The 27,919-nt window shown below is 52.6% G+C and overlaps 3 protein-coding genes across 10 annotated transcripts in view; 2 read left to right on the top strand and 1 right to left on the bottom strand.

The window, feature by feature from the left end:
- The window catches only part of SLC7A7 (solute carrier family 7 member 7), a 36,595-nt gene extending 27,424 nt beyond the window's left edge, over positions 1–9,171 (bottom strand). The window contains exons 1-2 of one of the 2 annotated variants that reach the window (XM_056134017.1): positions 8,877–9,171; positions 2,116–2,662 (exon numbers count right to left, since the gene is read on the bottom strand). In XM_056134017.1, the coding sequence (XP_055989992.1) occupies positions 2,116–2,617 (502 nt within the window). In that variant the 5' untranslated portion in view covers positions 2,618–2,662; positions 8,877–9,171. Of the gene's footprint in view, positions 1–2,115; positions 2,663–5,000; positions 5,091–8,876 lie in introns of those variants that run through there. The other variant, XM_056134018.1, reaches the window with a different exon arrangement.
- An 11,566-nt stretch (positions 9,172–20,737) lies between these two features.
- MRPL52 (mitochondrial ribosomal protein L52) lies at positions 20,738–26,519 on the top strand. Of its 7 annotated transcripts, none has more exons than XM_056134443.1 (5): positions 20,738–20,799; positions 20,910–20,967; positions 21,043–21,110; positions 25,553–25,624; positions 25,962–26,519. In XM_056134443.1, exons 1-5 carry the CDS (start codon positions 20,772–20,774, stop codon positions 26,240–26,242), a joined length of 507 nt encoding a protein of 168 aa, XP_055990418.1. In that variant the 5' UTR covers positions 20,738–20,771; the 3' UTR covers positions 26,243–26,519. The 7 variants fall into 7 exon arrangements, with proteins under 7 accessions (XP_055990418.1, XP_055990415.1, XP_055990413.1 ...); XM_056134440.1 differs by having other exon boundaries at positions 25,553–25,617; positions 25,962–26,232; XM_056134439.1 differs by having other exon boundaries at positions 20,743–20,799; positions 20,907–20,967; positions 25,553–25,617; positions 25,962–26,232.
- Positions 23,062–27,919, top strand: part of CUNH14orf119 (chromosome unknown C14orf119 homolog) — a 275,876-nt gene continuing 271,018 nt past the window's right edge. Inside the window, exon 1 of the mRNA XM_056134444.1 lies at positions 23,062–23,066. The gene's annotated coding sequence lies outside the window, so the exon portion shown is untranslated. The remainder of the gene's footprint in view (positions 23,067–27,919) is intronic.

Genomic DNA, 27,919 nt, shown 5'->3' with positions numbered 1-27,919 from the left:
TGAAAAATGGTGAAAAGGGGACTGGAGAGATAACTCCACCCCTGGCTCTGGGTTGGGCTTGTCCCCAGAAACAAACAAGCCAAAAAAGGAATTAATTATGAAAACTTCCGGATAACATAAAATGACAACTTAAAATCGACCCCCTTGGGGGTGGCAGCAGTGGGTGCCTGGGTGGAATGGGTCTGAGCTAATGAAGTGGCTTTAGAGGCAGGATGGCTAGGGCTCCCCCGGGGCACAGAGATATGGTATATATAAAGTCTTGAAATTTGGAGTGTGTTGAGGCTCAGTGTGGGGAGAAGAACACCACCTGTCTCTGGGGTATTTTTTATTTTCTGAAAATCGTTCATAGGACTGGTGTCCTCGCTGCTGGGGGCATATGCCCCAGCCTCTGTGCCATCCTTGCTGCCTGGGCAGAGGGAAGGGAAGGGCACAGTGTGCCTATGATTATTAAACTGCACTGTAGCACTGTCCTTCCATTGTTCATTGATTTGCTCGAGCGGGCACCAGTCTCTCCATTGTAAGACTTGTTGTTACTGTGTTTGGCATATCAAATACGTCACGGGGAGCTTGCCAGGCTCTGCCATGTGGGTGGGATACTCTTGGTAGCTTGCTGGCACTCCATTAAATTAAATTGAATTAATTAAATTAATTTTATTTAATTAAATTTAAAATGGGTATTTTGTTTTTGTTTTTTTTTTTGCTTTTCAGGTCACACCTAGAGATGCACATGGGTCACTCTTGGCTTTGCACTCAGGAATCACTCCTGGCAGTGCTCAGGGGACCATATGGGATGCTGGGAATCAAACCCTACCCACTGTGCTATTGCTCCAGCCCCATGAATTCAATTTTTAATTAATTAATTAATTAAAAATAAAATAAAATAAAAATCCACACCCCTGGGAAATGTACACAGGTGGAGGATGGGTGTTGGAACACTGTATGACTGAAACCCAATCATAAACAGCTTTGTAACTCTGTACCTCATGGTGATTCAAAACAAATAAATAAATAAAACTTTTTAAATAAATAAACAGTAAAAATCTGACCCCCTGCCCCCTTCCCTGTGGATTCCAAGCACAGGGAAAGGTTGAAATAGTGCCCAGGGAGGGGGCGTCCATGAGGAGTGGCCTCCTTGCAGGCACAAGGCCATGGGCGCCATCCACCATTTGTGATTCTGGGGTGAGGACAAAGTGTCTGATATCCAGCCCATGCCACCTGGGTCAGTGTGTGCAAACCCCATGAGCCCTGCAGCCAGGAGCACTGCCTCCGGTCAGCAGAGCAACAGCAAAGGGGCAGGGAGAGGAGGGAAAGTTTTCATTTTTAAATCGAAAAGCTCTGATCCAGCCCACGGGAAACAAAACAAAACAAACAAAAAAATGCAATCACTGCAGCATTAGCTCTAATGCTGTACAACTGGGCAGAAGAGATAGCACAGCGGGGAGGGCATTTGCCTTGCTTGCTTCAATCCCTGGCATTCAATCCCTGAGCACTGCTAGGAGGGATCCCTGGGCCCAGAGCCAGGAGACAAGAGTGATCCCTAACCTAGAGAAAACAGCTGGATGTGGCCCCATCTCCACCCCCAGAAAGAAAAGCAAACTATAGAATTGTACCACCTCATGTTCTGCAAAGCAGAACAAAACTACATCCTTAAAGAAGCGAGCAAAGAAATCAGGAAGGATTCACACGTTGTCAATGGGGCCGACATGGAAGTCAGCAGGAAGGCGAATTGCTGTTTTTTTTTTTTTTCCACAAAACTCTTTGGCACTTCTTGAGTTTTCTCACACAACACACGTTAATGGAACAACCCAAGGGGCTGCAGCGATAGCACGGCAGGTAGGGCGTTTGCCGTGCACGCAGCCAACCCGGGTTCGATTCCCAGCATCCCCTATGATCCCCTGAGCACCGCCAGGAGTAATTCCTGGGTGCATGAGCCAGGAGTAACCCCTGTGCAATGCCGGGTGTGACACAAAAAGAAAAAAAAATGGAACAACCCGAAAGGGTGAGAGGCCTCCACTCCACCTTCTCCTTGCTCCCCACTGCTGTGGTCTGTTCTCTCTAGCCAACTCCTGCCCCTGTCCACCCACACCCCCCCACTCCACTCACACCCCCACTCACAGATGCAGGCAGCGGCCAGCAGGCGGCCAGCAGCGTAGGGGGCCAGGCACGTCGGGAAGAGAGGCTGCACCATGTAGTTGGCAAAGGTGATGGCGATGATGGCCTGGCTAGTGGGCTCGATGATGAGGAGGGAGGTCCAGAGGCGGATGAAGGCCATGAGTCCCCCGAAGGCCTCCAGGATGTAGGCATAGCTGGCCCCAGATTTCTTAATGGTGGTGCCCAGTTCTGCATAACAAAGAGCCCCGAAGACAGAGAAGATGCCCCCCACGGCCCAAATGACCAAGGAGAGGCCGAAGGAGGCACTGTACATGAGGACACCCTTGGGGGACACGAAGATGCCGGAGCCGATCATGTTCCCCACGATCAGGCACACGCCATTCAGCAGCGAGATCTCCTTCTTCAGCGCCACCTGCTCTGTGCCGGAGTTGGGGTCCCCGGGCGCCGAAGAGTTGGGCTCCCCCTCCCGCTGGGGGGCCTTCGCATACTTAGTGCCGTCAGCCATGGCGAAGGAAGAGCGCAGCCGTCACCAGCTCCCTGGCATGGCCCTCTAGGGAAGAGAAAGGGGATACTCTGAAGTCTAGGTGACCCCGTATGACCCCCCTGTGCCACCCCCCCCAGAGGCCTCTCTCCTGCCCCCTCCTCTCACTAACTCCTTCTTCAGTTGGCTCCGATACAGCCCCCGCCCCCAGGCTGGGAATGGGTTCAGTGGTACAGCTCATGTCTTACATGCATGAGGCCTAGGTTCAATTCCCTTTCAAAAAAAAAAAAACAATTGGATCTTTTGTTGCTGATGATGTTGCTGTTTGTTTGTTTTAGTTTGAGGGTCATACCTGGCCATGCTCAGAGCTTACTCCTGGCTCAGTGGTCAGGGATCACTTCTGGTAATGTTCAGGGAACCATACAGGAGGCCATGGATTGAACCTGGGTTAGCAGAGGTAAGGCAAACCTACCCTACCCGCTGTACCCTACCCGCTGTACTATCGCTCTGGCCCAAGAAACTGAATCTTTACCTAGCTTTTTGAGAAGAGTTGTGGGGGCACCCAAAGGTGCTCAGATGCCACTAGGGCCACTACTAGAAATGAGATGGGGCACGCAGAACTGGGGGGTGGGAGGGAGTGTCAAACACACAAAAAAATACATGTTCTCTCACTTCCTGCTTGAGCCACATTGCCAGCCCCCAACTTGAATTTCCAAGGGAAAGCATTCACCCCCTCCCCCATTTAAAGAAAAAGAAAAGAAAAAAGAAAAACTGTTTCTCATCCCTAGGTGCTAGCCACCTGGTTTGTCAGATATGAACGAAGTTCTGAGGGCTGAAGCAATCTTACACAGGTAGAGTGATTGCTTTTCATGCGGCCAAACCAGGTTCAATCCCTGGCACCCCATATGCCCTTCCAGTCCAACAGGAGTGATCCCTGAAAACACAGCCAGAAGTAAGACCTGAGCACTGATGGATATGACCCCAAAACAAAAACAAACCTCTAACCCTGCCACTCTGCTGTGATAGACAGAAGAAAGACAGTCGGCCTGCCTTCAGGATGACCAGCGGGATGTGTATGTGCCTTACCAACCCTCACCAAAGCCAATTTTCTCTCTAGTTTCTCTCTCCTTGTCCCCTGTGCTGAGATGTAACCTTGGGAACCATGCTTCTGAGAAGCTCAACCGTGGGTCCTTCTCCCAATACTGCTCCTTCCCCACCCCTCCTCCCCCAAAGACTCTAGCTCTGACAAACCTAAAGCCTGTCACCTCTTTTGTTACATTTTGCTTTGCAGGGTCACACCTGGCAGTGCTAAAGAAACCATGTGATACCAGGGCTACAGCCCAGGCCCCCTGCACGCAAAGCCTACACTCCCGCCCTTTGAGCCATGCCCCAACCACAAATCTCTTGCTCAAAATCCGAAATCTCAAGGCTCAACATCCTTTCAGTGGGCTGAGTCATGCTTTAGATGTGGGAAGCCTGGGTTTGATCCTCAGCACTGCATCATCCCCAAAGTGCCACGGGGAGTGACCCCTGAGCACAGAGCCCAGCCCTGAGCACAGAGGCCAGCCCTGAGCACCACCAGATGCAACCCAAAAAGACGACGGAGAAGGGGCAAACCCTTCTTAGCAGAGGGCTTCAGTCCTGCCAAAAAATCCTAGCAAAAAAAAATCTGTCTTGGGGCCGGAGCGAAAGCACAGCGGGTAGGGCATTTGCCTTGCATGCAGCCGACCCTGATTCGATCCCCGGCATCCCATATGGTCCCCCAAGCACCGCCAGGAGTAATTCCTGAGTGCAGAGCCAGGAGTAACCCCTGAGCATTGCTGGGTGTGACCCAAAAGGCAAAAAAAAAAAAAATCTGTCTTTAAAGAAAACAAATCATCCACCCACCTTGCCACTTTGCTTTGCCCAGCCCAGAGTATTCCAATCTCCCACTGTCAGCATAGTGGCATGCCCCTCACCACCCCCCCCAAAAAAAAAGATGAGTGAGGGCCAGGGAAATAGTTCAGCGATAAAGCATATGCCTTGCATGCAAGAGACCTCAACTCTATCATGGGCACCACAAATCAATCAATTAAAAATCAACTGGATGAATGAAAAGTAGGCATCCAGTGTGTGGCCCCGACCTGAAGTTGATCCCCCAGAGATCCATCTGGATTCGCAGGCATCTAAAGATTTCTCCCCACCCAGGAGTGGCTGCCAGACCGGGAGCACCCCACACCAGGACAGGGCAAGGGCTGTGCTGCAGCAAGGCGCAAGGAGCAGCAGAGAGGGAGAGACCCGGGCAGGGCTGGCCAAGCAGGTGCAGAGAAACGAGGGTCTCGGGGAGGCACAGGACACAGAGCGGAGACAGAGGGACAGGACACAGAGCCCAGGGGAGCAGGGCTGAGCAGAGCAGGGAAACACTCACTCTCTGGGCCTGGGGAGAAGCGGGTTCCCGAGGCAGCAACCAGTGGCAGGGATGAGCGCCCAGGATCTGAGGGTGGGCGGTCCTCGCTCCTCTGACTCCACCAGCAGTAAAAGGAAAGGCAGGCGCTGGCTTGGGGATTTAAGTCGAATCAGAAGAAGGGCGGAGGGGGTGGGGAAAGGAGTATTAAGCAACTGTCTGGGTCCAAGGTTCACTGGCCCTTCACATCTGCAAAAGGGGCAGCCAGGAGCTGCAGGCTCAGCACTTAGCGTGATAAGGAGCCTCACACTCAGGAATCTCCTTTGTCAGCTCTGGGGACCCAGGAGAAAGGACCCACGTCAGCGAGGCATGCCAGGCCTGGGCACCTACCTTGGCGGGGGCCGGGGCAGCGGCTGAGAAGGAATGCACGAATGCACGTGCACAGCTCGCCCTCTGGGTGCTCGGGCCCCACCCGAGCCCCACTTCTCTCTCACCCCCAGAAAGGCAGGAAGGTTGGCGAGAAAGGCCACACAAAGGCTTATTCACTGGCTGAGATTAGAGGAAGTGTAAAAGCAGCCCCTGCCCTCGTGATTAGCGATCTCTGCGCACTTCCCCACACAGCAGGAGCCCTGGCGGCTCCCTCAGGGGGTGGGGAGGGTGGGCAGTACCCCAAGACCAAGGCGCCAGCTACCTCAGAGGAAAAGAGGAAAGGCCTGGACCGCTGCCCCACCGGCTCCCGCTTCCTTCCACCCTGAAGAGAACAAATCGGGAATCTTGAGGGATAAACCTAAATACCAAATAAACTTTGCCCAAATGAAAGTTTATGGCGATTTCCTAAACGTATATGGGGGAAAATTTACAAGCTTTCATGGATAGGCCCAGAATAGAGGAAGCTGCGCATGGGGCGGAAACACGTCATTTTTGCTGTCTTTGTAGATGGCACTCGGGCTGGTACTCAAAGTTCCTTTAGCATACTGTCCAGTCTGAAACCCCACAGTCTGTCCTCTCTTGCACCCTTTCTAACCCTCTTTGGTTGTTCTACGACCAGAAAAGGAAAGGATGAAAGTCCCTGGAGGGCATTATCACTCCCCGACTGTCACCCCTGAACATTTCTTGAATTGAGACAATACCCCAGAGAAAGTGCAACAGGCTGATCTCAGGCTTTCCATGCAGGAGGCTCAGGTATGACCCCCCAGAGCACCTCCAAAGTCACTCCCATCACAGAGCCAGGAGCAGTCCCTGAGTCCCACCAGGTATGACTCAAGACCCAAAAGGAGAAAAGGAGATTAGATTGGTTTTTTTTTTTAAAGTATCAATGTTTGTGATTTAGGGGTACAATGTTACCACACCATCCCCCACTACCAAAGCAACAATATCCCTTCACCTGTCAGGGACAGTCCCCTTTCCTATCCACTACCCCCTGTTCCCCATCCCCATCCTCTGTTCTGTGTCTAGTCTAAGGTCTGTTTCCAGTGTTTGTGCTGGCGGCTGACTGCTGGTGGCTGTGTACCAGGATGGAACCCAGGACCACAGCCCCCATCTGGGCTCAGCCCTCTGAGTTATCTCTCTGGCCTAAGGGTGTTTGTTTTGTTTACCATTATCTCTTCCCTTTCTTTGTTCCTTTTTTTTTTTTAATTTGGGGGCCACGCCTGCAATGCTCGAAAACTACCCCAGCCCCTCAGGGGTCGCTCCTGGATAGGGTACCAGGCCTTCTGCATGCTTGTGCTTGGCCCATCTCTGGACCCTTTCTTTGTTTCTTTATACCCAATAGATGGGTGATATCTTCCAATATGTGTCCTGCTCCCTCTGGCTTGCTTAACATGACAGCCGCCCTCCAGTTCCATCCATTCCTACCAACAGGTAAGAGCTCATCTTTCCTTACAGCCAAGAAATATCCCACTGATGTCTGTGCCACGGTTTCTCTATCCACTCATGTGTCATTAGATGCTCTCTGGATCAGGTGTACATATATGGAATTTTTTTTTAACCAAAAGGGGAATCCCGCATTTTTTTTTAACCAAAAGGGGAATCCTGCTATTAGCCTTCCAAGCAATCACACTTCTCTCTCCCTTCACAAATGTCTAAAATCCATTCAGAGAAGTCTGTCCTTTCCTGCCTGTGTTCAGTGAGTCCTTACTCACCTAGTGTTCAGTGAGTCCTTACTCCACCAGACAGACTACTAAGTCTTTCCCCCTGCAGCCCTTAGGGCAAGCACCGAGTCATTTGGTGGGGTACCAAACTAGCAAGTAAAGCTGATGAGCTACTCTCAAGAGCCCAGGCTCCTAATGCCCCTATTCCCACACCATCCTCAAACACACACACACACACATACACACACACGCACACACACACACAGTCCTATCTCCCCAGTCTCTCCTCCTCCCTGCAGAACCTGCTCAGCCTCTAGGCCTTTCTCTTAAGACAGAAAAACACCTCAGAAGGCTCCTTCCTTCATGAATTACCTAGGGGATGTTGTTACTCAGTTAAAAATAATGTTCCTTCAGCCTGGAGCCTGGGTTAAAGGTTCCAAACAAGCTCCTTTAAGTCCTCCCCCCTCGTGTTCTCCCCCCCCCCCCCCCCGTCCCCTCCTTTTCTCATCCCTTTGCAAGGATGACAAGCCATTACAGTTCCTCTTGGCCGCTACTGGGTGCCTGAGAGCAAACAAAAACACAGAAATACATCACGCCTGCCCTTTTAAGACCAAATTCACTGGCATGCAAGGATGGGCATGCCTCCTAAAGGGACATGTTTTTTGAGGGGGTGGAGGAGGGCCAAAGTACGGGAAAGCTCTGAGAGAAAGTGGGGAGCGCGGGGTGGGGGGTGGGGCAGGATTTCTGGCTCCTCCAGGAAGGCGTCTGAAAAATGAATGACTTTATGGACTCGTGGGCAGCGACCCACCGAGGGGCGCCGCGCACCGGCCAACAGCGCAGCCTAGTGGTCTCCGCAGGAAGTGCTGTGAGTGGGCTCACCTCCCCACCTACCGGGCTCAACCCCCGCGAACTGGGCTGGAAAGGCTGTCCTCCTCGCAGAGAGGACGCCCCCTCTTTTCCCAGCCACTGCTGGCGCGGAGCCCCTCTCTGGCAGCACGGGTTCCTCCCGACACCCGCCATCAGGCCACGAGCCATAACCCTGCCATTCAGGTGGCCTGTAGCCAGGGGAACCTGCCCACTGGCTTTTTCCTTAAAGAAATGCCCAGAGTCTGCACCCCCACCGGAGTGGCGCAGCCCTGGCACACAGCACCCCTTCTCTCCATCCCCCGTCTGATGATGCCTTGATCTCGGAGCACCTGGTGGAGATTACAGGACAACACGCCCAGCCCACGCCCAGTGGGCCACGTTTCTAATTCCAGGAATCAGGGAACCCAGACAGTAGATCCCCCACCCACCCACCCACTCACATAGCATGCACTGCCTCACAGAACGAGGGGGGCGCGGGGGGAGGGGGGCCTTGCCCTGGCCCCACCCAGGAGGGGCAGCACCTCCACACAGTGCTCAGGGGTCTGGCTCCCTCGGCCAACTCAGGGAGGAGACACTGGCTCCCCCTGCCATGCCCTCCCAGCAGGTCTGGCTGCCTCCCCTAACAACAGACAGCAGGAAACAAATAAAACCCGGGGGGGGGGCAGGGAGACTCCCCCATCACCCCCCAGCTGGAGGCTCAGCGCCTCCGTCCACAGTGCCTTAAAAAAGAAATAAAGTGAAACAAGAAAGAAATTGTTTCCTCCTGTGGCCAGAGCTTCAGGGACCCGAGGGCTGAAAGCAGTGGCGCCACGGCAGGGACTCAAGACTCAAGACACCGCTGGGGGGTTGGGGGGGTCTCGGCCAGCCCGTTTCCAGGGCTCTCTGCTCCATCCTCTTCGGCATGTTCCCTCTCACCCACTGTCCCGCCTTGGCCACCGCTTACCTGTCCCGCGGCCTGGCAGGGGCGGGTGTGGGAAGGAGGGGGCCGTGGCACGCTGTGGGGTGGGAGAGGTGCGGGGAAGGGGCACCAGCGGGGGGCAGAGGGCTCAAGCCGCAGCAGCTGTTGACTCTGAGGAGCAGAAGAGGCAGAGGGTGACGGGACCGAAATGGAAAACAGGAAAACACATGTGTGACTCCAGCCGGTCGCGGGGAGGGGCCAGGGGACGGGCCGGAGCTGGGACGCGGATCAAACCCGGAGAACCTCCACGCCTGACCGCCTGCAGGCACCTTTCCCTGGACTCTCAGCTCCTCCTCCGCGCCCGGCCCCACTTCCTTGTTGCCCCGACCGACCGTTTCTGAGCACTGACCGCTCCCAAGCCTCTCTCCGCGCCCTCCGGGTGCCCTTCACGCAGCTAGCGCTCCCCGCCCGCTCTTGGCCTCCCCACCCCTGGCACTCACACACCAGCTTAGGTCCTGCAGAAGGGACAGGCTCCACGGTGGCAGTCAGGGAACTCGATGGTCCCATCTCAAGTCTCAGTGCCGACCCAGCCCCGATGTAGCAAGGCACCCAGCAAGAAAGCACATGCTCAGACACTCAGGCAGCACACTCAGAGTTCAGGTCCCCAACGGCTCCCATGCTGTGCGTGTGGACCAGAGCGGATCCGCGGGGCCAAAGTCAGGTTCCCCACTCCCCCACACCACCCCCCCGCGGTGCCCTGAGCAGGCTTAAGAGTCGGGTCCCCCTCAAACCAGGACTGCTCAAATATCTGTTGCATGTTTTCTTAGCAGAGCCATAGGGGAATGCCGATGTACTCCCACTGAGAAACGTACGTCTGGTCCTTTCTCTTCAGAATTAGAGCTCATTACGTGAATTCATATGCAGGCAGTTTTCTGAAGCAGATATCTTGGCTGGCTGTTGAAACTCTCCAAAATTTAGGCACCACATAGATCTGTTGTGTAGGCAGTGTCATTTCTCTGTACAAGGTGCATTTTCAGAATTCCAGCCATGACTATTGCTCTTAGGCAGTTATCTGCTGGCCTCTGCACGTAACAAATATACCTGCGTGTTGCAGAATGATTCTAGAGACAGGCTTGAGAAAGGCCAGGCAAGGAGTCCTCTGTGTCAGAGGACGGAAGCCAATTTATTTCCACCAAGAGACATAAACGTGACAGGACGAGAACTGGAGAGATAGGACAGTGGGTAAAGAGCTTGCTTTGCATGCAGCCGACCTGGGTTCAATCCCTGGCATCCCATAAGGTCCCCCAGCCCTGCCAGGAGTGATCCCTGAGTGCAGAGCCAGGAGTACACCCTGAGCACCATCATGTGTGGCCCTAAAACAACAACAAAAAATCAGAGCTCAGGGGCTGCAGACAGTACTGTAGGGAACCTTGTCTTGCAAGTGGCCACTCTGGGTCAATTCCCCAATTTCCAGTGTCCCATATGGTCCTTTGGGCCCTGCCAGGAGTGACCCCTGAGGGCAGAGCCAGGAATAAGCCTTGAGCACCACTGGGTGTGGATCAAAAACAAAACAAACAAATAAATCAGAGCTTACTGGTTGGTACCCAACACTGGGTTAGTCCAAGGACGATTCCATGGCCTTGCAGAGGGGGTTACTGCTCGCTGACCTGACCCTTAACCCAGGGGGATTCCATCTGTAAAAGTCGGAAGGCAGCCCTGAAACTGGCCCTGCTGCCACTGCCCACGCCACCTCCTCATGCCACACTGACTTCCGGGCTGCTGCCCTGTGTCAGCGTGCTGGGACAGAGCAGTTTGCAGCAGTTGCTGCCTCTGCCTTGAACACTCAGGTCTGTGCTCAAACTCCACGGTATCCTGGAAGCCTGCCTCAGGGGTCTCTGAAAGAGCTCCTGTGCCCACCACCACCCCCTCTCAGATCTTGACTTTCCCCCCAGGGCACTCACACTGAAATGCTCCCCAAGAGAACACAAGTTCTGCCAATTCATTAGAGCCATCCCCACTCCCCAGGGCCACACTGAAAAGCTGCCGGGGAAGGGTTTGGTGGAACCTACAGGACTAGTGTGCAAGCTGGAGAACCAGGGCTCCATTCCTGACACCATATAGTCTCCTGAGCACCAAACACCAAGCCAGGAGTAGCTCCCATAAATCAGGTACAGCTGCCACCTACACACACACACGTTTGCTACACCAATGAGTGAAAAAATGAACAATGTTGATTCCCCTACCATGAATCCCTGACTGGGCTCTAGGAATGTCCTTCAATTTGCCCTTGAAGCCCATCTAGGCTGCTAACCAAGCAAGACGAATCTGGAGGTATTTATTCTTTACAGGACAGAAGGTTGGACAGGGAGGGGTCCGCTTTTCAGTTAACTAGGAGGCCTGGAATGGTTTGCCTGGGACTTTTTTCCCGAGTTTGGTCCCGGGAGTCGCCTAAAGAACAAGAGAAAAAGAAAGGGGCTCTTCCCCGCAGGAACGAGAAGAGAATAAGAAGCTCCCCTGACGCTGTGCGGGGCTTCAGTCCCAGCCCTGGGCTCCGGAGAAAGGACAGCCGGGAGCGACCCCCGCGAGGAGGTGAAAGCTGAAAGCGCAGAGTCCAGGCAGAGGGGGCCGCGCGCGGACCAGGAGGGGCCCAGGGCCGGAAGGCAGAGCCCACCCGTGCCGCGACCCTAGTCCCTCCCTGCGCCCTCCGCCCCTAGCGCGCGCTGCAGGTCCCGGCGCCCTCAGCCCAGCGCAGGCCCTCGCGACCCGGCCCCCTGCGCGCCGCGCGCTCCCTGATCGGTCCTTTTCGGTCCGGTGGCGCTGCGCCCCTGGGGTCTCGCCTTTCCAGACCCCATCCTCGACGCCTCTCGGACTTTTCACTCTGGCGGTGCGGTGCGGGGAGGGGGGGCGGAATCTCTAAAAGTGTGTGTGCTGGCAGTATTTGCACCGCGACCCCGGGGTGGGGGGCGGCGGTCCTCGGAGCGCTCCCTCTTCCGAGACGCGCTCCTGGATGCGGGGGACCGACTAGCTCAGCCTTTAGGGGAAAGCGGGGGGGGGGGGGGGGGAGGGGGACCAGGACCCCGCTCCGCCCCGTCTCTTCGTTTCTCTCCACCCGGCCAGGCAGCCCCTGGCCCTGGAGGCTCCCGAGAGTGCTAGAAGACAGATTGGGGGAGGGGGGTTCTCCCCTGGACAGCGACGCGGGCCCCGGGCAGTGGGAATGACCGTGGGCACCCGCAGGCGCGCCCTCCCCACCCGGGAACGCGCCGCTTCCTCTTCCCTCCCTCCCGATCCCGCTCCAAAGGGCCGCCCGACGGCTGTGGACCACCGCCTCCGCCCGAGCGGCCCCGCGCCCTGGGAGGGGGCGCCCGGAAGGGCGTGTCCGGCACCCGGCCCTGGCTCCCCGCCCCCTGGGGCAGCTGTTGCATCAGCCTCGCGTTCCCAAACGGGAGAAAGTTGTCTCCCCCGCCAGGCCGCCGGTGCGGGGCGGCAGACCGCCGCCAGGGGGCAGCACTTCACCAGGGATGACCCGGCCGCGGCCGCCCGCGAGGCCGGGTCCCCTGCGTGGCAGGACCTAACAAAAGAGGGAGTTGCAGGGCAGGCTGGGGAAGAGATCCAAGAGCTAGTGTCTGTGCCTGGCATGCCCGGAGCCCCGGGTTCGATGCCCTGCACCCATACCTAATGCCCCAGCCCCACCCCCATCGCACTGTTGGGAAGGGCTCCTACACCACCCAGATGTCAAAGGATTGATTGGAGGGCCCGAGACATATAGTACAGTGGGTAGGGCGTCTGCCTTGCATGTGGCCCACCTGGGTTGGATCCCTGCTCCCTATATGGTCCCCCGGAACCTCCAGGAGTAATCCCTGAGTGCAGGGACAGGTGACCCCTGAGCATGGCAGGGCGTAACCCCTCCGAAAGAAAAATGATTAAAAAAGATTTGGGGAGCAATAGCACAGCAGGTAGGGCATTTGCCTTGCACGTGGCTGACCCGGGTTCGATTCCCAGCATCCCATAAGGTGCCCCGAGCACCGCCAGGAGTGATTCCTGAGTGCAGAGACAGGAGTAACCCCTGTGCATTGCCAGGAGTGACCAAAAAGAAAAAAAAAAGGATTGGGGAGAGGAAAGGGGTAGATGAGACGATGTGCACTGTTATATACCATATCACCTCAATAAATAACAAAAAAGGGCGGGGGGGGGGTGGATGGGAGCGGGAAGATAGGGCCAGAGGATGAATATGGCCAGAGTTAGGGCACTTGCTAGCACGTGGCTGGCCCGGGTTAAATCACAGGCACCACATAAAGTCTCCCAAGCACTACCAGGAGTGATCTCTGAACACAGTCAGGAGTAAGCCCTGAGCACCGCCAGGTATGACCCTAAAACAAGTGAAAGAACATGAAAAAATAGGGAAGAGAAGAAAAGAGCTCAAGAAAGGATCTGCCAAGTTTCAAAGACTAAAATAAGACTTATAAATAGTACAATTTCCTTTTGTTTAACTTTTGGACAGTCCCAGCTTTGGCATTTTTAAAGCGCCCGTTAGCTCTGCAGAGGCTGGGAGTGTTTTGAGCAGCCTGGTGGAGAGGCACCAGCTCCTCCAGGAAAGGCTCCGAGGCAGCGACTGCCAGCCAGGAAAAAGGAGTCACCAGAGGTCGTGATTTACCCCTCTTGAAGCAGGGTCACTTTACACAGAATGAAACCACGGATACAGAACTCAGAGCGGAAGAGTCAGGCAAACAGAACAGGAATATCGTTACAATACATTACAGAAGGGGCTGGAGAGATAGTACAGCAGGCAGGGCGCTTGCCTTGCGCACAGCCCACCGGGATTCAATCCCCAGCATCCCATACGGTCCCCCCAGCCCCACCATGAGCGAACCCTGAGCATAGCAGGGTGTGGCCCAAATGCCAAACCCCAAAAATTATAGAAGTAAAAAGAAAACAATGTGCAAAACAATGGATCATGTGAGTGGGGCTTTATTGCCTTAGTTCCTCCACCTCCTGCCAAGGCTGACAATGTGGCAACTTTGAGCTGTCCTGAGAAAAAAAGATAATGAAGGAATGTGAAATAAGACACTCTCCCACATTGGGTTCCTTTTCTAGGCTGAAGAGAGGGCTGAGGCTTGCTTTGCGTGGGGGAGGCCCAATTTGATCCTTACACAGCGTGGTCCCCCAAACACTGCCAGGAGTGACCTCCAAGTACCAACCAGGAAAAAAAACCTGAGCACTGCAGATTGTGGTGCAAGAAAAAATAACAACAACAACTATATATATATATATATATATATATATATATAGGACCCTACAGTCAGTGTAGGGATGAAAACACTCCTGTGCGCAGGCAACCCCCAGTTTGATTCTCAGCACCATGAGGTCCCCTGAGTATGGCCCGAAGTAACACACCAGGAGTAGCACCCAAACACCGCCGAGTGTGGCCCCAAAAAGAAACAAACAAAAAAGCCAACCCCCAAACACACCCAAACAGTTTTCTTCTTCGGTGTCAGAATCAGGTCACAAGCCTGTAAAAAAGGAAAAACTGTGCTAAATGAAGTGAGACTGTTCACCCAGTGAGTGAATCCACACATTACTGTAAACAGACCTGACAAAAGGCTATTTGAATAAATATTTTGGGCAAAAACATGAGTGAATAATAAAATGCTAAAACCATATACAACCCATGATGTCTTTTTTTTTTTTTTTTTTTGCTTTTTGGATCACACCTGGTGATGCACAGGGGTTACTCCCGGCTCTGCACTCAGGAATCACTCCTGGCAGTGCTCAGGGGACCATATGGGATGCTGGGAATGGAACCTGGGTCAGCCGCATGCAAGGCAGACGCCCTACCCGCTGTGCTATTGCTCCAGCCCCCCATGATGTCTTTAAGAAGCAAAGGAGGGGGCTGGAGCAATAGCACAGCAGGTAGGGCATCTGCCTTGCACGCGCGGCTGACCTGGGTTCAATTCCCAGCATCCCATATGGTCCACCACCACCACCACCACCACCCACCCCCGCCCAAGCACTGCTAGGAGTAATGTCTGAGTGCAGTGCAGAGCCAGGAGTAACCCCTGTGCATCACTGGGTGTGACCCAAAAAGCAAAAAAAAAAAAAGAGAGAGAGAGAGAGAGAGATGGTGGTGAAAAATGGGCACTGCTGGAGGGATGGGTACTCAACCATTGTATGACTGAAACACAAGCACAAAAGTTTGTAAGTCTGTAACTGTACCCCACGGGGATTCACTAATAAAAATTTTTTTAAAACAAGAGGCAAAGGAGTTTGTTTAAAGAGGAAAGAGTCAGGGGTGTGAGGGTTAATGCAGAGGGTAGGGGTAGGGCACTTGCCTTACACACAGCCAAGTCAGGTTCGATCTCAGGCATCCTATATGGAGTCTTGAACACCACCAGGAGTAATTCCTGAGCGCAGAACCAGGAGAAACCCTGAGCATCGCCAGGTATGGCCTAAAAAGACAGAGAGAGAGGAGGGGAGGAGGGGGAATTTGGGTTCCCCATACTTAGCAGAGGGTAAAAGATGAATCTTTGGGGGTGATAGCCCTGCTTTCCTGAGACCTGTGATGGTCATGACGTCATGTAGTCCTGGGGTCACACCTCTTTGCTTGCAGCAGAAGTCCCTGAGACCCTGAGCATGAGGAAAAGAGCCATCAGAACAAGTGTTCATTCTCCCTCCCAAAATCTGAACCCTTATCTCTGGATACTTTAAGCCTTCTGCCACATCACAAACCACAGCAGAAGCTGAACTTTGCCCTCTTCCTAACACCTTTCCTCTCACATTCCCAGGTTTTCTCTGTCAGAGTGATGATACAGCAGGTAAGGTGCTTACCTTGCAACCGCTGACACCCCTCCACCCCCAGCACCGCATATATCTCCTGAGACCACCAGGAGTGATTGCTGGGAGCAGAGCCCATAGTAACCCCTGAGTATCGCCAGGTGTGGCCCCAAAACTAAATAAAAATGCCCCATCCTGTCCCCCTAGTCCTTCAGCTCTGGCTCCTCGGTGCTCATGTGAGATGACCGCATGCCTTTACTTGTGCACATGGAGTGCCCGTGGGTCACAGGATTTGTCAGTGTATGCACCCTATTGTATCATTTTGCAGATACAGGATGCCCATACCCACGGTCTGTGAGCTGCTGGAAATAGGACCATTGCTCCTTGATTTCTTTAAGCAGTGATATGATAATGCCAGCCTGTCATCTTCCCTGTCAATCCTAAATGTTGACACAAATCATTTTCCTGGTCCTTGGCACCTGTTACTTGATTCCCCAACTGAAAAGTGTGCAATGCAATTCCAGTCCTGCCTGCCCACCAAAGGTACAGGAAGTCAGTCTTGGGAAAGGGGTCATTCTGTCAGTCTTGCACCTAATTTAAAGCAGTCAAAGCCAGAGATGGTAGGGTTGGGAAGGCACTTACAAATACTTACAGGTTTTATTTTTGTTTTTATTTGGTTTTTGGATCACACCCAGTGATGCTCAGTAATTATTCCTGGTGGTGCTCATGAGACCATATGGGATGCCAGGAGTCAAACCCAGGTCGACTACATGCAAAGCAAGCACCTTACCCACTATACTATCTCTCTGGCCCCAGCTGACCCCAGTGTAAGTCCCCAGGACGAAATAGGGTCCCCTGACCACCAGCAGGAGTGATTCCTAAGAGCTTCGTCCAAAAGACAAATTAAAAAAACCAATAAATCCAGTCACATTTTGGTTCTGTTTCCTGATCTCTGAAAACTAGAAGTAATCTGTCTGAATGATTGTTTCCTGTAGTATCTTATCTACATTAGATTTATTATGACATTTTTATGAAATCATTTCTATCATTTACATGTTGATACATAAAGTTGAAGTTTATGATTATGAAAAGGTAACGGTACTCTATCTTGTTTCCCTTGCTTACTTTTGGGGATCTGTCTTTTGGCCTACAGCCAAGTTTCCATCTCTTCCTGGGTTCAGCCTTAGTCTATACTATTCTTATAGTTATCTAAACAGCTGCTTTTACTTCTTAAACCAGGTTCCACCCTTCCCCTCTTTCAAAGCATAGCTCAGAGTCACCTCCCGGAAAAGCTTGCCAGTTTTGCAGAAGGAAATGATAAACTTCCAGATAAGTTATTACTCCACTAACTCAGACTTCCCATTCAATACGTGTTTAATGTCTAGCCTAGCAGATGGTAAAGAATGCCTTTGGGGGGAGGGTCACAACTGATGGTGTTCAGGGCTTACTCCTGACTCTACTCAGGGATCACTTAAGGGACCATACGGGATGACAGGATTCGAACCCAGACCAGCAAGTGCCCTACCTGCTGTATTATCTTTCCAGCCTTGGTGAAGTATGCCTTCACAGGCTTGCTCTTCAAGCCCCTGTTCTAACTTGAACACGTATCTGGCTTGCTTGTCTCTCTGTTTTTCTGCTCATTTATTTCCACTCTAGAGAAATATTCTCTCTCGGACACACTTCTCCCCTTTCTCTCCTCTCCTAGCTTTCTAAGAACGTTTTTTTTTGGGGGGGGGGGGCGTTCATACCCATCAATGCACAGGGGTTACTCCTGACTCTGCACTCAAGGATTACTCATGGTGGTGCTGGGGACCATATGGGATGCTGGGAATCGAACCCGGGTTGGCCATGTGCTGAGTGTAGAGCCAGGAGTAACCCCTGTGCATCGATGGTGTTACCCAAAAAGCAAAAAACAAACAAACAAAAAGACTACCTTACTTCACTGAAGAAAAAAAAAATAAGGAGTGCCTTTTTATTATAAAAGTTTCACCTGTATAAAATACTTTAATTCACAGTATCATGCTTAAAATGTTTCACAAATGTGATATATAAATTTTTTTGAAAATCTCCTTCCCCTTGGGGCCAGAGCAGTAGTACAGCAGGCAGGGTGCTTTCAATCCCCAGCATCCCATGTGGTTCTCCTAACCTGCCAGGAGTGATTTCTGAGCACAGAGCCAGGAGCCAGCCCTGAACATTGCCAGGTGTGGCCCCCAAAACAAAAAAACAACCAACAAACAAAAGAATCCTTCCCGGAGATGTGTGCTGAAAGTAGATAAAGGACCAAACGTGATGGCTTCTCAGTATCTGTATTGCAAACCGTAATGCCCAAAAGTAGAGAGAGTATGGGGGAAACTGTCTGCCAGGGAATCAGGGGGAAGGTGGGGGAGGGGTATACTGGGGAGATTGGTGGTGGGGGATGTGCACTGGTGGAAGGATGGGCGTTTGAACACTGTTTGAACTCAAACATAAAAGCTTGTAACTGTATCTCACAGTGATTCAATAAAAAAATTTTAAAAATTAAAAAATATAGACTCCCACCCCCCCCACAAAAAAAAGAATCCTTTCCTCCCCACTTTCCCTTTGCTGCTGATGTTGTTGCAGTGAGTGGGGCTCTCACACACGCTGACCACCATACTCTCTGCACTCACACCACAGGCTGTGGCACTTGCACACAGGCGACAGTGTTCACTGAGGCTGGCATGCCTGGCATGGCTGGCACACTTGCTCTCTTAGGCTCTGACACTGGGCCAGTGGGAGGGAGGAGGACCACCTCCAGTGGTGCTCTGTACTCGGAGGTGACTCCTGGCCTTGCTTGGGGGATTGAACCAGGGTCTGCCGCGTGCAAGGTGAGCGCTACACCTGTATGACCTGTCCCTCCCTGGGAGTGCACTCAGTTGAAACACACCTGTCATGGCTGGGAGGCTTCCCAAGGGTCCTTGCTGTGTTCACACATGTGATCACGGGGGTCCTGGCCCTCCCACATCTTTATAACTGTAGTACTGACAGGAAATGCAGGTACACACCCTGACTTAGGTACTGCTGAACATTCCTTGCAAATTCCCTGGGAACTGCCACCAGCAGAGCTACCAGTGCTCCAAGCTATTGGGCTATTCCGGTCCCAGTTCCACCTCCCCCTACCCCCACCCTTTTATTTCCCTTTTTTTTTTTTCTGGCTGCCAACCCCTTGGCTACAGGCCCCTTTTGGGACACGTCCTGCTGTGCTCAGGAGCTATTCCTGGCTAGGTGCTAGGGGCTACTCCTAGTTGTAGTTGTGTCAGTTGTGTCCAGGGAACCATACAGTGCTGGGGATGGAACCCAGGCCACCTGTGTGCAAAGCATGGGCTTCAGCCTGCTGAGCGCTCTCTCCAGCCTTGCAGTTCCTCTTTTTTCAGAGCAGGGTTTATTTGTGGAAGTCACACCTGGGGAGGGGACATGTAGTGGTAGGAATCAAACACAGGACCGCGCTTGAGTCACATCCTATCTCTTAAGCACTTTATGGAGGGGGGAGGAGTGATTAGGGACTACACCGGGAAGGCTCCCAATAGTGCTTAGAGGACCAATTGGTGTGGTGTGTGAGTGTGAGTGCCAGGGTGGAACTGAGACTGGCTGCCTGCAAGGCAAAAGCCTTAACCCCCAAACTAGCTCTCTGCAGTTCCCCTTAAATAGGCTCTTAAAAGCAATTCAAGGATGACTTCCGTAAGGCAAGTGAAAGGAAGAGAGGGGGTGATATAACTCGGTGGTGGTGTGCATGTTCCTTGCACATGAGGCCTGGTCTCCACCCAGGCACAGAGAGAAAAATAAAATTAAAACACACACACACACACACGGAGTCACAGATGTGAGTTTGCCCCTGCCTAAGTCCTTACCTCACTGGGTTTCCCCAAGGGTGATATTAGACAGTGAGGTAGTTGTACTTATAAAACGCAATCAGGGCTGAGGAGATAGCGTGAAGAGCTAGAATCCCTTTTTGATCCAGACACATGGTCCCTCAAGCACAGCCAGGAGGCTCCTCCCAAGCACAGCAGGGCGTAGCCTCAAAACTAAACTAAAATGAAATAAATAAAATGGAATCACATCTTAGCGCCAATCCCTCTTCCTCAAAAAAAGCCTTCCCAGACAGCATGTTACACCCAGTTCCAGTTCCGGGCTCATGGATGAGCAAGAACCTGGTGGCGAAGACAGGGGCCTGATTAGATCCTGGCATCCCAGGATCTCCCTAGCACCAAGAGGTGCAGTCTGAAGGCCCTCCAGCTAACCCCACCATTGCACGGTGTGGTCCCAGAGCCCCACCCCCGCCCCAATGAGCACCCTCTGGGGTCCCCTGCACTACAGGGACAGAGCAGTACTGTCTCCTCCATCCTATGAACTGAACCCGCGCCCATCCCCTGGAGGGGCCCCTGACCCCTGAGAATTGTCTTACAGCCCCCGCTCCCGCAAAAAAAGAAAAAAAAAGCATTAACAAAACAGGTACTTCCTTCCCTTCCTTCCCATCATTTATCTCTGCTGTAGCGGTACAATGTACGTGTCTGACTTCCCGTCCTTCTCCTCTAGACTGGAGACTCCGTCAGAATACTGATGAAGTCCTGTCGGGTTTTCCATTGGGTCCCCGGGCCTAGCCTTGATGGGGGGGAGACAGCTCCCCTCCCCCACCCCCACCCCCCCACAGCACAAGAGCTGAGTGCCCACGTGACTCCAACACCCAAACAAGGTTTGAAATGTGTTTCCTCTTGATTTTGCTGGATAAATGAGAGTCAAAACACGAACTTTCTGAGTCACCCTAGCCTGGACTATTGTTTTCCGCCTGGGAAAAAAGCAAGCACTCGGATGAAGGGATGGAATGAAGGGATAGAATGACGGGACTAAAGGACCGCCAAGGGGCAGCAGTGTCAGAACAGAGCCCCGGGGGAGGACACAACGCCCACTGAGGACGTGAGCATCCCTGACGACGCGTGTGGCTGGCCCTAGGTCGTGGGCGGCAGGCCTGGGAGGTGGGGGGCGGGGGGTGGTCCCTCCGTTCCGTACAATGAACCAAGATGGCCCAGCCCGGGACAGCCCAGTGGAATCAAGATGGCAGCCTCCTGCTTGCCCGGCGCGGCGCGCCTGCCGCGGCCACGCCCAGTTCCGGTTGGGTGGGCCTTGCCTGGTGGCGCTTCCGGCTGGACGGAGCGCAGCATGGCGGCGCTCGGGACCGTCCTCCGGAGTAAGTGGGCGCTGGCGCGCGGGTTTGTCCCCTCGCGGGCGCCGGCCCTAAACCCCCCGGGACCAGCGGCGCGGTCATGCCCCTCACTTCTCGCCTGTTTTTCCCAGCAGGTGTCCGGAGGCTGCATTGCAGCGCGGCGGCTGGAGCGGGCAGTAAGTGGCGACTCCAGTAAGTGGCCAGTGTGGGGGGCGCTGGGCACCGAAGTCGGGCTGAACCCCTCACCCTGTTTCCCCCTCCACCCAGGCAGGGACTGGCTGCCAACCCCTCCGGCTACGGGCCCCTGACGGAGCACCCGGACTGGTCCTATGCAGGTGAGCGCTGAGCTGACAGCTAAGGACACTCGGGACACGGCCAGCCGTGGACGCTTCCCGCGCGGATTCTGGGGAACGGGTCTGGTGGAAAACGTAATAAAAACTGAGTGCTTGGGGTTGGGGAAAGGCACCCTGTAGTGTTTTGGTATACGAAACCGCGCCCCTGGGAAGTGAAGCAGGACAGGATCCCATTGGCTCACGGGAATAAAGTTGAAGGTCAGTTTTGTCACGGGTGCCCAGGGGTGAGGGGAGGGGGCGGGTAGGTGGGTAGGGGGCTTACAGTTACGGTTCTCCAAAAGGAGATGAGGGTTCTTTTTTCTTTATTTTTTTTCAAAGGTCAGGAATACCCCCTTCTGTGGGATGAGTACTTTCTTAAAAATTTGGTAGCAAGTGCTGGGAGAGTTCTTTGCAAAGTTACCTAAGTGAACTTCCCAGAGAAGGGCAGAAAAAGTGATTGGGGATAGAGTGAGGGCTCAAAGTTGGAGTGGGGGACCCCTGGCTTTGGTCCCTGCACCCACGACATAGTCCCTGGACTAGCCCCCAAGCACCAGTAGGTGTGACCTGACCCACAACCACACAACCAAAAAAAAAAAAAAAAAGGTTAGAATGCCGGAACCCCTTTGGGAACAGTCTTCACTTTCTTTTAATGGGGAGGAAAGAGGAAAGCATGAGAGGATGCCAGAGAGATGGCACAATGGGAAAAGTCACATGCCTTTTTGCCTGATGGCCACCACCTATGCTGCCCAAGCAGGAGTGATCCTTGAGCACAGAGTCAGGAGTGATCCATCCCTGAGCATCACAAGTGTGACTCCAAAACCAAAAAAGGTGGAAGTGGATAGCGAAAGAGGAGGGACGGAGGATGAAAGGCAGGTAGAATGGAAAGAATAGGGGAAAGTAGAGACCAGAGCAATTTAACGAAGGATTGGGCGTTTGTCTTGCATGCAGCTGACTTGGGTTCTATCTCCAACATCCCATATGGATCCCCAAAGCCCCACCAGGAAGTGATCCCTGACCACAGAGCCAGGAGTTAAGTCTTGAGCACTGTTGGGTATAGCCCTTCATCCTCACCTCTTTAAAAAAAAAAAGAAGAAGAAGAAGAAGAGAGAAAGTGGAATAGCTATTAGCCCAGGGGAGAGGACTATGGAAAGTTGAAGCCACTCCCTATAGAGGACTTCAGGTCCAGATGAGAAGATTGAAGACTTTAGGATTGCACAGGTAGGCAATTGCAGGGACTAGGGGCGGGCGGCAGCCTGGCCCCGTCAACAGCACAGAGACCCAAGCATGAACACCCTCTTGTATTCTGCCAGAGTCTGATCCTCTTCAGTGACCGAGGAGGATGATGAGGATTTTTCCTTCTTGTTTTTTTACTGGAGGATCTCCTTGAAGTAGCTTGGAACATTGGAAATCCTGTGAAGTTTGTTCTAAAGGTTTTGTTGTTTTATCTTTTGCTGTGTCAGGGACCACACCGGGGCCTCGTGCCTGAGAAATATGTGCTGTACCACTGAGCTACATTCTGGACTTTGAAACTGGTTCTCTTTCAGGGGGGTGAAGGAAAAAAGGGAGTTGGGGTCACATCTGGCAGTGCTTAGGGCTTCCCCCTAGCTCTGTGCTCAGGGATCACTCCTGGCAGTACTTGGAACCATGTGGGATGCTGGAGATTCAACCAGGGTTGGCTATGTCCAAAGCAAGTGAAGTGTCTTGCCTGCTGTACTAGCTCTCTACCCTATGATTCTGTTATTTATTTATTTATTTAGGTCCCTTTGGCTATCCCTGTTAGTGCTCAGGGGTTATTCCCAGCACAGCCCTCAGATTGCTCTCAGTGGTGCTGGCGAACCAGATAATGCCAGGGATCATGTTTAGTCCTTTGAACTACTGCCCTTGCCCTGGAATTGATTTCTTTATCCAGGCTTCTGTTTATTAACTTTGTGGGTTAGGTTAAGTTTCTTGGCTGTGTTTTTTCATTTCACATCTGTAAAAGAATATCTCCGTTGGTTCTTCTATGGATAAAATGAAACAGCCAACTTAAACACATAGCATACACTCCTTTCCTAATAAATATCTTTTTTTTTTCTTTTCGCTTTTTGGGTCACACCTGGCAATACACAGGGGTTACTCCTGGCTCCATACTCAGGAATTACTCCTGGCGGTGCTCAGGGGACCGTATGGGATGCTGGGAATCGAACCCGGGTTGGCCGCGTGCAAGGCAAACACCCTACCCGCTGTGCTATTGCTCCAGCCCCTCCTAATAAATATCTTTTGTTTTCAAACTTTTGGGTGAGGTTTTACTTTTCTTTTCTAGAAATTCTTTATCTTCATCTCCATTATATTGCAGTAAAAACTAGTAATATACTCCCTAGTAACAAGGGACATATATCTAGTTGGCAAAACAAACCATAAATATTTTATTTGGTGTTTTTTCCCCCTTTACACTTTATATAAACCCTGTAGTTTACAAAGCTGTTTGTTAGAGACATTCAGTATTCCAACACCAGTCCCACCATCACTATCTCCAATTTTCCCAACAACCCCTTAAGACTGTCCCCATGCAGGCCCTCAATAATTTATTTCATATTGCTTGTTAAATAATTTGCTAAAAGAAAAATCAAAAACATTTTTTTAGAAGAAAGCTAGTAAAGATTGTTGTATCTCATGATGGAGCCATTAAACCCTTTTATACAAGATTATTAAGATATCAATTTGCTCGAGCGGGCCCAGTAACGTCTCTATTTTGAGACTTGTTACTGTGTTTGGCATTTTGAATACGTCACAGGTAGCTTGCCAGGCTTTGCCATGTAGGCAGGATACTCTCGGTAGCTTGCCGGGCTCTCTGAGAGGGACGAAGGAATCGAACCCGGCTCGGCCAGGCTGGCCGTGTGCAAGGCAAACGCCCTACCGTTGTGCTATCGTTACAGGTTAAGACTTTTGTGGGGTTTTTTTTGGTTTTTGGGGTTTTTTTTTTTTTTTTTTTTTTTGCTTCTTGGGTCACACCTGGCGATGCACAGAGGTCACTCTTGGCTCTGCACTCAGGAATTACTCCTGGCAGTTCTTGGGGGACCAGAGGGGATGCTGGGAATTGAACCCAGGTCAGCCACGTGCAAGGCAAACAAAACGTCTTACCTGCTGTGCTATCGCTCCAGCTCCTATATTTTCTTGACACCGGTTGCCTTCTACATTACATCCCATCCAATCTGGTATGCCGTTCCTGCTTTATCTAGGAATATTTTAAGATGCAAATAGTAATATGTCAGTGCTCTATCCCATTCAAAAAGAATTTGGGATGGTTAAACGCTGCCATAAAACGGGGCTGAAGAGATGGTATATATAGGGGTAAAAGGGTTTGCCTAGTATGAGGTGACCCGAATTTGATTCCTGGCACTGCATGTTCCCTGGAGCACTACTAGGAGCACCATGCTGAGCACAGAGCAGTGGGTAGCTCCCAAGCACATGAGATGTGACCCAGCCATCAAAAAGATAGGTAAGGGGCTGGGGCAATAGAACATTTGTTAGGTAGAACATTTGCCTTGCATACAGCCAACCCAGGTTCAATCCTGGCATCCCATAGGGTTCCCTGAGCGCTGCCAGGAGTGATTCCTGAATGCAGAACCAGGGGTAACCCCTGAGCATTGCCGAGTGTGACCCCAAAAAGATAGGTGAATGTCTCAAGGCTGGCTGTAGGAAATAGCTCAAAGGGCTGGAGCACATCCTTTGCATGCAGGATCCACAGGTTCAATCCCCAGGACTGCATGCTCCCCCTGAGACACACTAGGTATGACCCCAAAGGAAACAAAGTTCCAAGGCAAAACAGATATTAAAATGATTGGTGTGCATTCAGTTCTAGAGAGCTGTGCAGCTAAAGAGGCTAGAGAAGGGTTTCTGGGACAGGGAAGGCTCAAAGTGAGTCTAACAAAAATTTAGATGATAGGAAAAGAGGGTGTTTCATTATAGAATATCAAAATTGAGCAGACTCAGTGATTAGAACAGTGATGAGTTGATTTGAGTGGAGAATTTTTTTCTTCCTGTTTTGGAGTGGGGGCCACAGCGGGTTGTGTCTGGGCTTACCTCTGACTCTCCACTCAGAGGCTAGGGAGACCCTGTGGGGTGCTGGGGATTGAACCTGGGTTGACCACACACACAGCAAGCACCATACCCGCTGTACTATCTCTCCAGCCGGATTTCTGATGATAAAAGGTTGCGGAAGGCCCTTAAATTGCAGGGTAAAAGGGATAATGATCTAGAGTGATCCAGGGCAGGCCTAGGAACTTACTCTTGGTGGTTTGGCGTATCTCCTCCTTAGATGAGGAACTTGTGTTTGGAGTAGGAGCAGTTGGGGGGGGGGGACGGGGGGGCCTTGGGACATGTTTTCCCTTCATTTCTCAGCTTTCTTGCACACAGCAGGACAGTCCCTCTCTGACGCTTGCCTGTCCTCTCACTTCCCCCTGCAGATGGCCGCCCTGCTCCCCCAATGAAAGGCCAGCTCCGGAGAAGAGCGCAGCGGGAACAGTTTGCTGTGAGTGGTGGGAGCCCTTACCAGGGCAGCCTGGGTTTGACTGCAGAGCCACTGTTACAGGCATCATTTGTTTCCAGCCCCTACAGTCCCCTGAGCTAACGTGCACCCCATCCCGAGGTTTCCATGAGAAGGGGTGGCTAGTCGGGGCACTCCCGGGTAGGATCCCGGGAGAGACTTCTGCCGTACACGTGCTGCCTTCCTCCTGCTTCTCACCCAGGCTCCAGGCCCACCCCGTCCCCAGTCGGCACTGCCCTTTAGCCACCGGCCTCGGGCTTTGATGTGCGGGTGAAAGGATGCAGGGTGCTCGGAGCCCAGATGTCATCCCCACTGTCTTCCTGTTTCAGAGACGCGTCGTCCTGCTGTCACAGGAAATGGATGCTGGCATGCAGGCATGGAAGCGCAAGCAGCAGGAGATGCTGCAGGAAGAAGAAAGGAAGCGGGAAAACGCCCTCAAACCCAAAGGGAGACGACTCCGGAGCCCCACGCCACGCCCGTGAAAAAACAGCTCCTGGCTTCCATTCTCTGCGCGGCCGTCCCTCTCTCTCTGGCTTTCTCCGCTGCCACCTTCTCCACCAGCAGAGAGCCCTCATTGTTCCCCGTCTGTCTTCAGAGCAGAAGGGCTTGAGTACTGGGAAGAACGGACCATGAGATCACTGCCGGCCAGGGTTGGCTCTGTGCCTACACCCCTGCTTCGGTCCAGCCTCATTCTGAGATACTTTCTCCCTCCCTCTCCGGCCGTCGGACTGGCCCAGCTGTGAGCAATGGTTGATCTATGAACATGAGAATGGAGCTACCATTTTCCTGCTTGTGGCCTTGCCTTCAGACCGTATGGGCTCAGGCTCTGTGATGTTGGGCATTTAATAAATGTGCCGGAAAAGCCTTTCCAGCTGAGGCGACCAGTGTCCGTCCGTTTTCTAGACTTCAGAGAAACTGCTCAGGAGAACGTACCCCCTGACGTGGGTGTTGCGCGTTGTCTAAAGAATTGGATTCTGAGGTTTCTGTGGGTTCCGACTGAATCCCAGAGGTCAGCTGCAGAAAAGGCCTGTACAGCCTGATCCCAGTCTGTGTCGGGGAGCTGTGGAGGTGCTGGGTCCCTAGTTTCTGTGGAATAGATGTCTGGTTCCCACTGCACACTTACGAACCTTTGACCAGTTGCCGTGGAGCCAAGAAACCATTTCCTGATTATTGTGGCTCCTGCAGCAAATTGTTTGGGGGGCTGCCCCCTGCAGTGATCAGGGCTGACTCCTGGCACAGTGCTCAGGGATCACTCTTAGTGGGCTCGGGGCACCATATGGAGTGCTGGGGATGGAACCAGGGTCAGCCTCATGCGAGGCAAACACCCTATACTATACCCGCTATATTGTTGCTCCAGTCCCTCCTGCAGTGAATTCTGGGGAAAATATGGAGGCATCAACTTTCTGCGACAAACATGTCATTGTTTCTGGGTCTCTGGGATTTCTGGAGCTTCTTACCTGACCTCATTTCTGTCTAGCTTTCTACTCCTTTCCCTGCTTTCTTCCCCTCCTTCTCCCCACTGCCTCCTTCCTCTCTCGCTGACCAATGCAATTCTTGGATCTTAGATTTCGCTGATGGTGGAATTTTCTGTCTCCCACACTTTTCCTGCTTCTGCCATGCCGCTTTTCCAGATCTACTTCTCCACTTATCTGTCCCTTTCCCACTAGCAACTCGAGGGAGCCCGCCTCTCTGCACACCTCCACCTTTGTTCTCAGCGTTTTCCTGGCTTCTGAGTGGTCATCTTAAAGGAATCACTTGGGAAACCAAGTCTCATTCTCTTCTCTAACAGTTTCCCCAAACTTGATTTGCCTTTCCCCAGATTCCTAGGCCCTGCGCCCCTTTGCTCCCCTGCCAACTCTAATTTAAGGAGAAGCCAGGTTGCCAATGATAATAATAAAGGGAACACATTTGTCTTCCTACAAGGACAGAACCCCTAGATCCAGTGTGTTTGTGGGTAGCCGGGTTTCTGGACGGTGGGTTTGTTTTGGCAGAGGTCGTTAGTTGTCAAGCATTGAAAGGATCAGGCAGCGGGATGAAGCTCAGCAGTAGAGCCCTGGCCTTGCCTGTGTGAGGTCTAGAGTTCGAATCCCCGAACAAGAACCGAAAAAAGCACGGACAGAAGTTTCTATTCAGTTGGGCCCCGGCCCCCCAATGCGGGTTTCCTGGCTGGCCTGAGCCAGGCGGCAGCACCATCCCACACTTGGGCTCCCCGCGTGCCCCAGACGCCAGCGGTGCTCAGCACTTTGAGGTGAGACAAATGCTGAATACCAGAGGAATGGAGCCACCC

This window comes from Sorex fumeus, unplaced genomic scaffold, assembly GCF_029834395.1.
Source record: "Sorex fumeus unplaced genomic scaffold, SorFum_2.1 ptg000098l, whole genome shotgun sequence".
NCBI classification, from domain to species: domain Eukaryota; kingdom Metazoa; phylum Chordata; class Mammalia; order Eulipotyphla; family Soricidae; genus Sorex; species Sorex fumeus.
Note: the sequence above shows the minus strand (reverse complement) of the source record. Positions and strands in the feature narration are given on the sequence as shown.

Coding starts and splice junctions, on each gene's coding strand:
- MRPL52 (XM_056134443.1), top strand. CDS start 20,772: ATGGCGGCGCTCGGGACCGTCCTCCGGA. Junction 20,968..21,042: donor GGCAGTAAGTGGCGACTCCA/GTAAGTGGCCAG, acceptor CCCTCCACCCAG/GCAGGGACTGGCTGCCAACC. Junction 25,625..25,961: donor GGAACAGTTTGCTGTGAGTG/GTGGGAGCCCTT, acceptor TTCCTGTTTCAG/AGACGCGTCGTCCTGCTGTC.